This window comes from Littorina saxatilis, linkage group LG17 (assembly GCF_037325665.1).
Source record: "Littorina saxatilis isolate snail1 linkage group LG17, US_GU_Lsax_2.0, whole genome shotgun sequence".
NCBI classification, from domain to species: Eukaryota; Metazoa; Mollusca; class Gastropoda; order Littorinimorpha; family Littorinidae; genus Littorina; species Littorina saxatilis.
Window position 1 is genome coordinate 37,259,753 of NC_090261.1, and position 12,433 is coordinate 37,272,185.

Here is a 12,433-nt window from a genome sequence, read left to right on the forward strand (position 1 = left end):
ATATGAGGTTGGGTTGCAAATGATTGATTACTCTAAGAACGTGTGATTCACAGTGTAATGACCAACCTTACAATTTACATTACATGGGGCAGACTAGATTACAGCCTAACATTTTGCCAGAATTACGTGTTGTTATTTTTGCATGTAAACCCTTTTTTGAGCCTGCTTTGTATCCATTTATTTATTCTGTTCATATTTGTGTTTAGATGGTTCGGGTTGGAGGTGATTCGTCCAGGAAGGGCGCAAGACATTTCCGGTACGATGACATTCCTACAGACACCTTTACTCCTCGTACTTACCAGGTAAAATTTAGTTACAGATGTATGACTCATTGACTTGCAAGTGACCGTGAGTCAGTAAAATGTTCAGTGTCTGACTTTAATGAGCGCTTTTGTTGAGCTAAGGGGGTTAGTGCTTTGCTACAGGGTGTAAGCAAAAGAAGACATGCAGGCACCACCCACTGTGTAAACTGAAAGTAACTGAGTTTTCATTTCTTCATGCTTGTGCCATGCTGTGCGTGCATGTCTCAGACAATGGACAGTACTACAGGCCCCGTTCTTCAATGATATAAATGTTAAATGTTATAAAGCATACTGTGTGTCCGATTCTCCAATCATTCCTATTTTTCCCTAGAATTTGTTTTTACCCTTCAAAATAAATTAATTCAAGCAGACAAAACTAGATTTTGCAGACTACACAACAGAAGTCCCTCTTGTCCGACAACCAGGGGACTTAGCTTGCAATAATTTCAGTCAATTAAAAGTCACATGCATGTGTGTAAATATATAAAACAAACTTCAACCCAAAAAATAAAACAGAAAAACCGACCTGCTGATCCTGATTTTTGTTTCCGTCTTGTCAGTGGAAACAACCTTTTTGTTGTTACCTAACATGCATAGGATTTTGATGACTATTGGTTATTGTGCAGGTGGAGTTGCTGGAATCAGCTCTTCAGGGCAACACCATTGCTTGCCTGGGAAGCGAATCAAGCAAAGTCTTCCTGGGGCTCATGGTCATTCAGGAAAAATCCCACCAGATTCGAACCCCGCTGGAAGAGGGTGGGAAAAGAAGCATTTTCCTAACAAACTCAGGTAGGTCTTCATGGATTGTCTCCCCTCAATATGTGTCATGTCCACCCACCCCCATGAAATTTGTTTGTCCAAAGAACCTAAAAGGTGAAATTTGGAAACTGTGCTGATAGTTTTGTGCAATCGCAGTGTGCGCTTTGACCCGCTAAATGGAATTCTCATGTGTCATTTTTAGCGTTTATGCGCAAATGGCGTTTAAGTTTAGCTGGTCTATGTTGGTATGTGTATTTATACGACTATTGACATTCTGATAGTGATATTGTGGTGCTTTGTGATAACAAAGAATTGCACTAAAATTGCAAGGTTTTTCTTGATTTTGAATACATTTTCCCAGATACGGTTCAAAGATTCTTGTAGTTGTAGGTAAATCTTCATGCTAACAACGCCTAAAACATCCTCTCTTTTTTTTTCATTTCAGAAGAGGATGTGGAGACAGTATGGAGCACCTTGTTCCACCACACATTCCTGACCATAGGTAGAGCACCACCTGAGGCACTTGACCAGTGGTCAGCAGAGCAATGGATGTCCACCTTTTCTTCCAACAACGTCCTGGCCCTCTCCGCCCCTGTTTTCCTTGGTTGCCTGGACAAGGGTTACCTTCCCCTGACCGCTGTCAATCTCCTGGTGATGAACGACTGCCACAAGGCTGTCGGCGACCATGCTTACGTCAGTGTCATGTCACACGTCACAAAGTGCGGAGACGCAGCGCCACATCTGTTGTGTCTGACGGCAGCCATTCTTGGAAGCGAATGCAGCGACCCTCAAGAACTTGCATCCAGAATTGAATCTCTAGAATCAACCTTCCACTCCAAGGCGGAGACATCCATGCTGGTGATATCGGAACGGTTCGGCTGTAGGCCCAAGGAGAGCATTATTGAGTGTGAGATTGACGGTGACGTGACTGGTATGGGGGATCAGCTGGCGACTATTCTCTACTCTGCCTGGTACTTCCTGGAAGACAGTCAGGTCAAGCTGGATGACCAAGCCTCAAAGACAGACCCCCTCCACGTTCCCAAGTTCGCAATCTCAGAGTGCATCAACATCCTGCAGACTCTGGGTTCGTGGTGTGCTGCATCTATTGCAGAAAATCTCATCAGTCAGCTGGAGAAAGTTGTCAAGCACGAATCCAACCAGATGTTGAAGCTCTTCATCCGTTACACTATCACCCAGCTCAGACTAGTCGTTAGAACTTTTGAAGTCGGTTTCACCCCTGATTATGCTATCGAGGAGCTCTTAAAGTACACCACGTCCAAGGTCAGAGAGTTAGTCAGCATTTTCAGAAAATACAAGCCTGAAATGGACTTCATGATCATCACTAGAGAAGGAGATGAAGGTGATGCGATGTCAGACTTGTCTGATGATGAGGGCAATGACGACGACTCACTGGATCTCTCCGGTTCAGACGGCGAAGATGAAAAAGACAAAAGCTCAAAACACATTCACATTGCCGTGAAACGGGTGGAAAAGGAGGAATCAGACAGCCCTTTTGAAGACGAAAGGAAGCTGTCAGGGCTGGTGTTTGTGGACAATCGTTACGTCGCCTTCGCCCTGAACAAGATGATAGAAGAAGTGTGCTCGTGGGATGAGAACTTGTGCTTTGTAAAGAGCAGCCACATCACGGGACAGGGAATCCACAGATCGGACGGACGCAAAGATCTGAGCAACGCCAGCCGGAAGCAGGAAGAGATTCTGAGAAGGTTCCGCATGCAGGAGCGCAATCTGTTGATCTCCACCAGTGTGCTGGAGGAAGGGGTGGATATACCCAAGTGCAACTTAGTCGTCCGTTTTGATCCACCCAAAGACTACAAATCCTACACTTTGTCTAAGGTGAGGGCGTGCAGAATTAGCACTGCTTTTATTTTTATTATATAGTGGAAGTGGAACCCCTTCCCCCTTTCAACATGAAAACAACCAAAACCAAAATCTGAATTCTGAGAAAATCAGTTTTTTAATAGGGAGGTAATATTAAATTGGGTAAATTTACAGAAGTTATTAACAGAAAATCTCTGTAAGCAAGATAGGGGCTGCTGCATTTATTTAAATTTGTTGTGATTCACCCATACTCCTTCAGTATGAGATTGAATTTAAGGACTTTGAGGTTTTGTCTCTGAAGCAGTTAAGGATCAAACATTTGAATGATTAATTTGATCAGTGGTAAAATTACGCCTGTCAACTCTCTCATCAGGTGATTACCAATAACGTACATTTTTGTGTGAAGAAATATTTCTGAATTGGATTTAACATGTTTCTTACTTTTTTTCAGGGCCGGGCCCGTGCAAGAGATGCAGAATATGTGATTCTTGTGGAAGAGGAGTTAATGGAAGACTTCTCCGATGAAATTCATGTGTTCAAGGGAATCGAACAGGTATGTTTAGCTGAGACACTTACAGTAAGGTCCATTTCATCATCAAAAACGGGTCACTGTATAGTCCGGCTGAGAGGCCAACAGTGGACGTTTTTATTATTTAAAAAATCAAAGCAACTTTTTATTTAGTGCCATTTCATGGGAGATGCCTCACATCACAGGTACCACTGTATAGAGTAAGCTTAGTTTATCTTGCTGAATTTTTTTTTTTTTACAGTAAACATTTTTATTTTGTCTTCTTCAATCTTTTCACATAGTTTACCCTATGCTTATAGCTCGTCTGGAGTCTTGTGACTGTCACTTGCAGGTGCTGATCGGGGCAGGTCGGGGGAGACGTGATTTAGAAGACGCGCAAGAAGTCCAGCAGCTAAGCCAACCAGAATACACCCCTCTACCTACATTTTGTCCTTTGAACCAGCCTGGGGCCGCTTCTGTGTCCATGAAAAATTCCATTGCCCTTGTCAACAGGTAATTCACCAGTGTCTTTGCAATGTTGGTTTACTCCGCTTTTAAATTTATAGCACAAGGTGGTGCAATCCTACGCCTGGGAGTACGCATCTGAAAAACAAGTCGCGTAAGGCGAAATTACTACATTTAGTCAAGCTGTCAAACTCACAGAATAAAATTGAACGCACTGCATCGTTTCACCAAGACCGCATACTCGTAGTTTCGTCAGTCCACCGCTCGTGGCAAAGGCAGTGAAATCGACAAGCCAGAATAGTGCGGTAGTGGTCGCGCTGAGCGGGATAGTACGCTTTTCTGTACCTCTCTTCGTTTTAACTTTCTGAGCGTGTTTTTAATCCAAACATATCATATCTATATGTTTTTGGAATCAGGAACCGACAAGGAATAAGATGAAATTGTTTTTAAATCGATTTCGGACATTTTATTTTTTAATCATAATTTTTATATTTTCGATTTTCAGAGCTTGTTTTTAATCCGAATATAACATATTTATATGTTTTTGGAATCAGAAAATGATGAAGAATAAGATGAACGTAATTTTGGATCGTTTTGTAAAAAAATAATTTTAATTACGATTTTCAGATTTGTAATGACCAAAGTCATTAATTAATTTTTAAGCCTCCAAGCTGAAATGCAATACCAAAGTCCGGCCTTCGTCGAAGATTGCTTGGCCAAAATTTTAATCAATTTGATTGAAAAATGAGGGTGTGACAGTGCCGCTTCAACTTTTACAAAATGGTGGATATGATGTCATCAAAGAGATTAATCCAAAAAATGAAAAAAAACATCTGGGGATATCATACCCAGGAACTCTCATGTAAAATTTCATAAAGATCAGTCCAGTAGTTTAGTCTGAATCGCTCTACACACACACACACACACACACACACATACACCACGACCCTCGTCTCGATTCAACCTCAATGTTAAAATATTTAGTCAAAACTTGACTAAATGTAATAAGATTGATTTTCTCATGCAGCTGTTGAACATTCTTGATATACAAAAACAAAGATCTGTGTGGGTATTCAACATTCCACAACAAGTTATTCAACATTCCAGAAGATTTTTAGTTGTGATCAAATTGCTCTGTCAGGATTGCTTCTTCTAGTAGTAGTACATGTATAGATACTATAAATCAAAACAGGTGCCAAAACAATGCTGAGAGTATGTTTAAAAAAAATGGTGTCTCACTTTGTCTCTGTGGTGGTAGTGCAAAGTGATTATGAGTGATTTAAGTGTGTTTTGTTTATTGTTGTCAAATTGGAGCCCAAAATTGACTTCACAAAGACTTTGCAAAGTCTTTTTACTGAAATGTTAGTGCCAAAGCTTTGTGCAGCGAGCTAGTTAAAGTTGATTTCACCAAATTATGTATCAGGCTTTTCAGCAAGAAAAATTTGATCTGCTTGTAGTTGTACCCATGGCTTTAAGTTTAACATTCTGATGTGATCGTTTCCTGGGCCTTTGTTTTACAGGTATTGTGCCAAGTTGCCAAGCGATGCGTTCACCCACCTCACCCCACAGTGCCGTGTGTGTCAATCACCTGCTGATCCTGCCCAGTACGTTGCCTACCTCCGCCTGCCTGTCAACTCTCCAATAAAGGAAGAGCTAAAGGTATGTGTAGTATATATTGTAATTGTCATTGGTAGCTAAGACGAGAGTAACATCCGTTGAATTCAATATCACATGAAAAATCAAAAGAAGCTTTACAAACAAAAACAAGTCACATGAAGCAATATAAAAACATTTAGTCAATCTGTCGGCCTGAAACGAAAAGATCAACTCTTAAAAAACAGCCTACACAGAGACTACATGAACTAGGGCTTTGCTAGCTTTAACTCGGATTTCCTTTAATTGTGAGTGAATTTTCAGGCATATGGCATATATTTATTATATTTTGGGATTCAGGAAATGATAAAGAATAAGATGAAATCATTTTTTGGATCGATCAATTTTTGCTTTTTTTGTACAGGGCCCAGCGATGCCTAGTCGTCAACTTGCTAAGATGGCAGTAGCCTTGCAAATGTGTGAGCTGTTGTTCAAAGCAGGTAAGTGAATTTACCTTTTGTTTACAATGTTGCTGCTCTGCGTGGGAAGTGTGAACATTTGCTGTCATCTGTAGACACAAACTTTAAAAAAAAATTGCGTTTTCTTTTAGTTTTACTTCTTTCTCTCTCTCTTTCTCTCTCTCTCTCTCTCTCTCTCTCTCTCTCTCTCTCTCTCTCTCTCTCTCTCTCTCTCTCTCTCTCTCTCTCTCACACACGCCCACACACACACACATTCACACACACACACACATACACACACACAATCACACACACACACAATCACACACGCACCCACATGTGTGCGCGTAAACACCACAGCACTATTTTCAGTATTGTTTAATAAAAATCCCAATAGACAAATTCCGGAAATAACTCTGCTGGGTTTTTATGGTTTGTGGAAGAGGTGCTTTCCCTTGTTTTTCCTTGCCTTTTCCATTGAAACACGGAGGTAAGCTACATGTTACATTGTACTTTGTAGGCTTGCCTCAGTGTTTCTATCGAAACAACGGAAAGCAATTCTTCCACAACCAATGGAAACTTGACAGTGTTATTTCTGCACTTTGTCTCTTCTAATTGACTCATCATTTTTACATGACATTCTGTGGCTGTTGTGCAGGTGAGCTGGATTGTCACCTGCAGCCAGTGGGCAAGGAGATGTTTGTGTGCGAGGAGGAGGAGGAGTGGGAGGATGAAGAGGATGAGGGGGGCAGCCAGGCGCGACCAGGGACCACCAAACGCAAGCAGTACTACATCAAAAAGGTGAACACTTTGTGACCGTATCAGTGATGGCAGCACAGTCCCATATTAACCCAGTGGAAGTGACGTCAGATGCTCAAAGAAGATTCAATCAGTGGAACTGTGAAACTTACACGGGGCTTTCAGGTTATTGCTGTGATGGCACTAGCCATTTTCTTGAGGCAAACATTCGCAGAGTAACTATGTGTGTGTGTGTACATGTGAATATTCTTTGTTGGGTGGGTGTGTTTGATGAGGGGGAGGGTTCAGTTATACTGCGTTTATAAACAGACAGATTCATTCTCATGGTTGTGTATGTGTTTAATTTTCGTTCTTTTTTATTCCAGCCTGCAGATGCCTTTGTAAAAAGTCATCCGAAGCCAGACAAACAGTGCTTCCTGTATCATGTGACCATGACTCTGACAGGACCAATCACAGAGGACCAGAATACTCGTGGACGTAAAATCTACGCTCCTCAGGAATCAACACAGTCTTTTGGAGTGTTGCTGTCATCAGAAATACCACATGTATGTTATCTTTTCCAATATTGTATTTGTATACATGTTTCCAATCTGTTACTTGTTGGAGGTTGCCGCATTGCACTTAACATATTTTGCTCTGGTCATTAGGATCACACAAAAACCAAATCACTCCTGTTTTCAAGTAGTGATAGTCTTGAAAAGTCATGTAATATCAGTCTAATAATAGTAATATTCCCCCCGCGGGTTAGGGGGAAGAATTTACCTGATGCTCCCCAGCATGTCGTAAGAGGCGACTAACGGATTCTGTTTCTCCTTTTACCCTTGTTAAGTGTTTCTTGTATAGAATATAGTCAATGTTTGTAAAGATTTTAGTCAAGCAGTATGTAAGAAATGTTAAGCCCTTTGTACTGGAAACTTGCATTCTCCCAGTAAGGTAATATATTGTACTACGTTGCAAGCCCCTGGAGCAATTTTTTGATTAGTGCTTTTGTGAACAAGAAACAATTGACAAGTGGCTCTATCCCATTCCCCCCCTTTCCCCGTCGCGATATAACCTTGAACGGTTGAAAACGACGTTAAACACCAAATAAAGAAAGAAAGAATAGTAATATTTAATCCATTTATTCCCATGGCATGAAAAGTAACTCCCATCAATTTCAAACTTGAAAAAATGGTAGCAAATTAACGACTGCATTTTTCCCTTTCATCAACAGGTGCCAAGCTTCCCTGTCTACACACGGTCAGGGGAGGTGACGACGTCGTTAGAGTTGCTCAGGGAGGTTTGCTACACTAACAAAGAGCTGGAGAAGCTTGTGGACTTCCACCACTTTGTGTTCTCCTCGGTGCTGCATCTGGAAAAAGATCCCATGATGTTCTCGCCTGAGGCTGCCAACATCGGCTTTCTCATTGTTCCTCTAAACTGTAGCCCAGGTGAGCATGAGGTTACTTTAAAGCTGGGATTACATTAATCTGACATTTTTGGTTTGTTATGTTGTACAAATGTCAAAATGCCGTAAATCAAATTGGCAATCGGCCATACATACCAGTAGGTATTTCATTTAACTAGCTTTTTCAGAACAGATGTAATCACTGTATTTTACAGCATTGCGATGCAAAGATGGGCACTTGCATAGATAATAGGCAAAAATCATATTTTTGTGCGTTCTCTCTTATTTATTATTTATAAGGTTGCTCAAAAATGTACATCAAGATTTACTATATTTTGACCATTGCTCATACTTTGTTCTGTGTTTCCAGATTCTGGCAAGCTGGAGATAGAGTGGAGCTTTGTGGAGGAAGTCAACCAAAACACGGTGGTCCACAGGCGCAATGTTTTTGACGGCAACCGCAACATCTTCGAGTTCGTTCAGCAACACTTTCAGGATGCGGTGGTCATGCCGTCCTACCGCAACATTGACCAGCCGCAGCACTTCTACGTGGCCGAAATTCGCACTGACCTGAGTCCTCTCAGCCCCTTCCCCTCCCCTGAGCTGTACAAGACGTTCGCAGCGTACTACACAACAAAGTACGGGCTGACGCTCACCAACACGGACCAGCCTTTGTTGGACGTCGACCACACCTCCGCTCGACTGAACCTTCTGACGCCGCGTTACATGAACCAGAAGGGAAGAGCGCTTCCTACTAGCAGTCTGGAGACCAAGCGAGCGCGCCGCGAGAATCTGCAGCAGAAGCAGATCTTGGTGCCAGAATTGTGCGACATTCATGTCTTCTCAGCGTCCTTGTGGAGAAAAGCTGTGTGTCTGCCTGCGATTATGTACCGCATGAACTACCTCCTCCTGGCCGAAGAGCTGCGAAAGCTCATCGCTGCGGAGACTGGAATCGGGAAAGTGAGTCTCACTGAGGGTTTCAGGTTCCCCCGTTTGGACTTTGGCTTTGAGACCAACCCAGAAAAGCTGCAGATAGTAGGTCAGAAAGCAGCAGAGAGAGACCAGCAAACGGAAGATTCTGAAAAAGCTTCAAATGCCTCCAAGCAGCAGAAAGAGTCTTGTACACCAAGAACAGAGTCAGCAATCCACGACAGCAGTCCCGATGAGGATAAGACCGACACAGGAGCATCATCTGACTCCGATTCAGGCGTTGTGCTGAGTGAGTCGGATACAGGTTGCGCTTCTCAGCCAAGAGGCACTGCCCCACATTCTCTACAGCCTGAAAAACGGTTACTCACTGCCATAGATACAGTGGATTCTCAAGGTTCAAATCCACCTGCAAAACAGAAGGACAATGTGCTGGAGCATGTGGGTCGAGACACAACAGGAAAGACTACTTCAACTCTGGAAAATCTACTTCCAGAAAGTGCAACTGGAAAGAATCTCTTATCAGGAATCAAAGAGCATAATGCCAAAAGTTGTGATATTTCTGATCCATTTTACACCCCGACTACCTCCAGACCATCTTCCCCAGCGGGATCTGATTCTAGTGAGAGTGTTTACGAGGACGCCGAAGATTCCCCGGAGACCACCACCGTTAAGTCCTCCAAAAAGGACACTGACTATGATACTGACGCACTTTGCCAATCGCACAAACTATCACCACAGAATTATCTGTCGTCATCGTCTTCCCAGTCTGCGACATCATCAACCTCATCACTGCCATCTAAGTCAGAGATTTTGCTTCCATCATCTGCAGTACCATCAAGGTCATCAACAATCTTGACGTCGTCTTCATCTAAATCATCATCAGTGTGTCCTCCGGTGTCAGATGCACCTGTAATCAGTACTTCATCTGATGATATCTTAACGAGTTCTTTAACACATTCACCGGTGCTAGCAGGAACGAAGGAGGAGACGGTATCAGAATCCAAAATGAACTTGCCACAGTCATTGCACGACGTTGCAGACACCACCCTTTGCTCACAGTCACAGAAAGTGCCTGACCGCCAGACCTCTCCGTACTTATCCAACAACCACCGCTCCAATACTGAACGCCATACCTCAGCATCTGCGCTGAAACACGGAGAGGAGTCACGTCCGTGTATTCGTTCCACCAAACCTGATCTCAACAAACAAGGCCACATTTCACAGAAATCTCAACCCACGGAGAACCAGCCTGAAAGCCTTCATTCTCACCCGCTCACTCAACAAAACCTGCCAAACCTGAACCACAAAGAGCCAACAGTTTGTGATGAGCATATCAAAACCGGGGCTAGTCAGAACAAGGACGACCACCAACCTGGAAAAGCGATTGAAAGTGAATTCGATGAATTTCTTGACGTTACTGGATCAAACCACAGAGAGAAGTCAGAGAAAAGCCACACTGTCACATTCCCTGTAGATCCGGAGATCTCCCATTTCACAAAACCGTCTGATGAAGTGAAGCTGTCATTTGAGTCGCTGAACAACGTGAGAAACGGTCTGGATGCTAACTGGGCCCGCCCTTCCATGGCAGCATCGTCTGGCAAGGAATGGGCACCCGATGAAGATCTGACCACTTTTGAGGTCGACAGCAACTTGCCCGACATGACTGGTGAAAATAAAGAGAATGGGTTCAGTGAAAACCCAAAACCAGAATCAAAACTTAACGATCTGACCACGTTTGAAGTGAACAGCAACTTGTCCGGTTTGGATGAATTACCTGATGAAAACAATACGGATGCGTTCAGTGAAAATCCACAATCAGAATCAAAACTTCATCCTGAACTGTCTCCAAACAAATCAAACAGTGCAGAAGTCAAATGTGATGTTTCAGACCAGTTAGATAGGAAGGCAAGCTCAACAGTGTCACTGAAAGAATCTGAAGAAAAGAATGGTGCTGTGCTCACTTCTGAGAACAAACAGTCTCCTTCCCACTGCCACGTGAACAATGTAAATACTGTATCAGACCTCCCTCAGAAAGACAATGCTGTCTTGCCTTCCCGTGCTGACGGTGATCCAGTAGAGACAGTGAAATCCCTTGACCACTCTCCTTCAACAGAGGCTGATGACAAAACGGCCGAAAATGACAAGAAATCTGCAGCTGAAACTGAAGCACTTGGATGGGGCACCGAAGAAGAACTAGATCCAAGCGAGTGGATGAATCCCTTGCTCAACAGCACACCTCTCAAAACTCAAAACCAAACCCAGAGCGTTCCTAAGCAAGACCCACATGATTTCTCTACTGCTAGTTCATCTCTGTCTTGCACTGAACCATCAACAGAAAACGGACCTGTGGGTGTCAAAAATGATATGATTGAAACAAAATCTAACTGTTCTAAAACAAATGCAGTTTCTTCAGCTGAAGTGTTTAATGGGAAAGACAGTGTAAGTGAATCAAAAGAAAATTGTACAGGTGCCCACAATCAGGCTAAGAATAAGAACCAAACCTTTGGAGACGCACCAAAAGAGAAAGAAAGTGAAGAAAGTCCAATCTTGAACCAAACAGAAAACTCTGTCTCAAACCTGAACCAAGAAACCACTGTAACCAAGAACAAACCACCCAAGACCCTCAACCACACCACCACCACCACGGTAAACCCAAACCAGTTTGATATTGGCACCTGGAACACGGGCAAGAAACCAAAAAAAGATGTTAAAGACGGAACACAGAAGGACGCAGAAACTGTGGAAAGTCGTCCGCTCATGATAAGTCTGGATCACGACACAGACCTGGAAACATTCATGGGTCCGAGCCCATGTTTGCTGCTTCAAGCTCTCACCATGTCTAATGCCAATGATTTCTTCAGCTTAGAGCGTCTGGAGACCATCGGTGACTCCTTCCTAAAGTATGCCATCACCGTCTACCTGTACTGTTGCTACCCTGGCACGCATGAGGGCAAGCTCAGCTACCTCCGCAGCAAACAGGTGAGTGATGGTACATGGTCTCTGTGTGTGTGCGTGTGTGTGTGTGTGTGTGTGTGTGTGTGTGTGTGTGTGTGTGTGTGTGTTTACAACGGCTGGTTGTTTGCACATCTGCTGTATGCAACTAGGTTAAGAGGTTTTCATGCTGATGCACCAATTTTGTCTCTACATGGTTTATAGAAAAATACTCTATTGTCAAAGGGTTAATAATTATCTAATACATTTTATATGCGGTTTTTTTTCAGTTTTTTTTCTCATAAAAGCAATATCTCTTATTTAGGGTTGTGTGGGTCAGGAACCAACTAAAGAGAGAGAGAGAGAGAGAGCAAGAGAAGAGGGAAGGGAGGGGGTAGAGTGCATGTGGGTACTTGTGTGTAGTGCTGTGCTTGCATTCAAAACCTCATTTAAATTGTTTGTGATTACATTTAATAATCTTTTAATGAGAAGGAAATTAATA

General features: G+C 42.9%; 1 protein-coding gene across 1 annotated transcript in view; it reads left to right on the plus strand.

Annotated features, from left to right (window-relative positions):
• Nucleotides 1–206: 206 nt before the first annotated feature.
• LOC138951806 (endoribonuclease Dicer-like) overlaps nucleotides 207–12,433 on the plus strand; it is a 28,180-nt gene continuing 15,953 nt past the window's right edge. Inside the window, exons 1-11 of the mRNA XM_070323357.1 lie at nucleotides 207–302; nucleotides 929–1,091; nucleotides 1,507–2,915; nucleotides 3,352–3,453; nucleotides 3,761–3,921; nucleotides 5,394–5,532; nucleotides 5,891–5,966; nucleotides 6,583–6,725; nucleotides 7,049–7,228; nucleotides 7,897–8,113; nucleotides 8,441–11,979. Coding sequence (XP_070179458.1) covers nucleotides 207–302; nucleotides 929–1,091; nucleotides 1,507–2,915; nucleotides 3,352–3,453; nucleotides 3,761–3,921; nucleotides 5,394–5,532; nucleotides 5,891–5,966; nucleotides 6,583–6,725; nucleotides 7,049–7,228; nucleotides 7,897–8,113; nucleotides 8,441–11,979 — 6,225 coding nt within the window. The remainder of the gene's footprint in view (nucleotides 303–928; nucleotides 1,092–1,506; nucleotides 2,916–3,351; nucleotides 3,454–3,760; nucleotides 3,922–5,393; nucleotides 5,533–5,890; nucleotides 5,967–6,582; nucleotides 6,726–7,048; nucleotides 7,229–7,896; nucleotides 8,114–8,440; nucleotides 11,980–12,433) is intronic.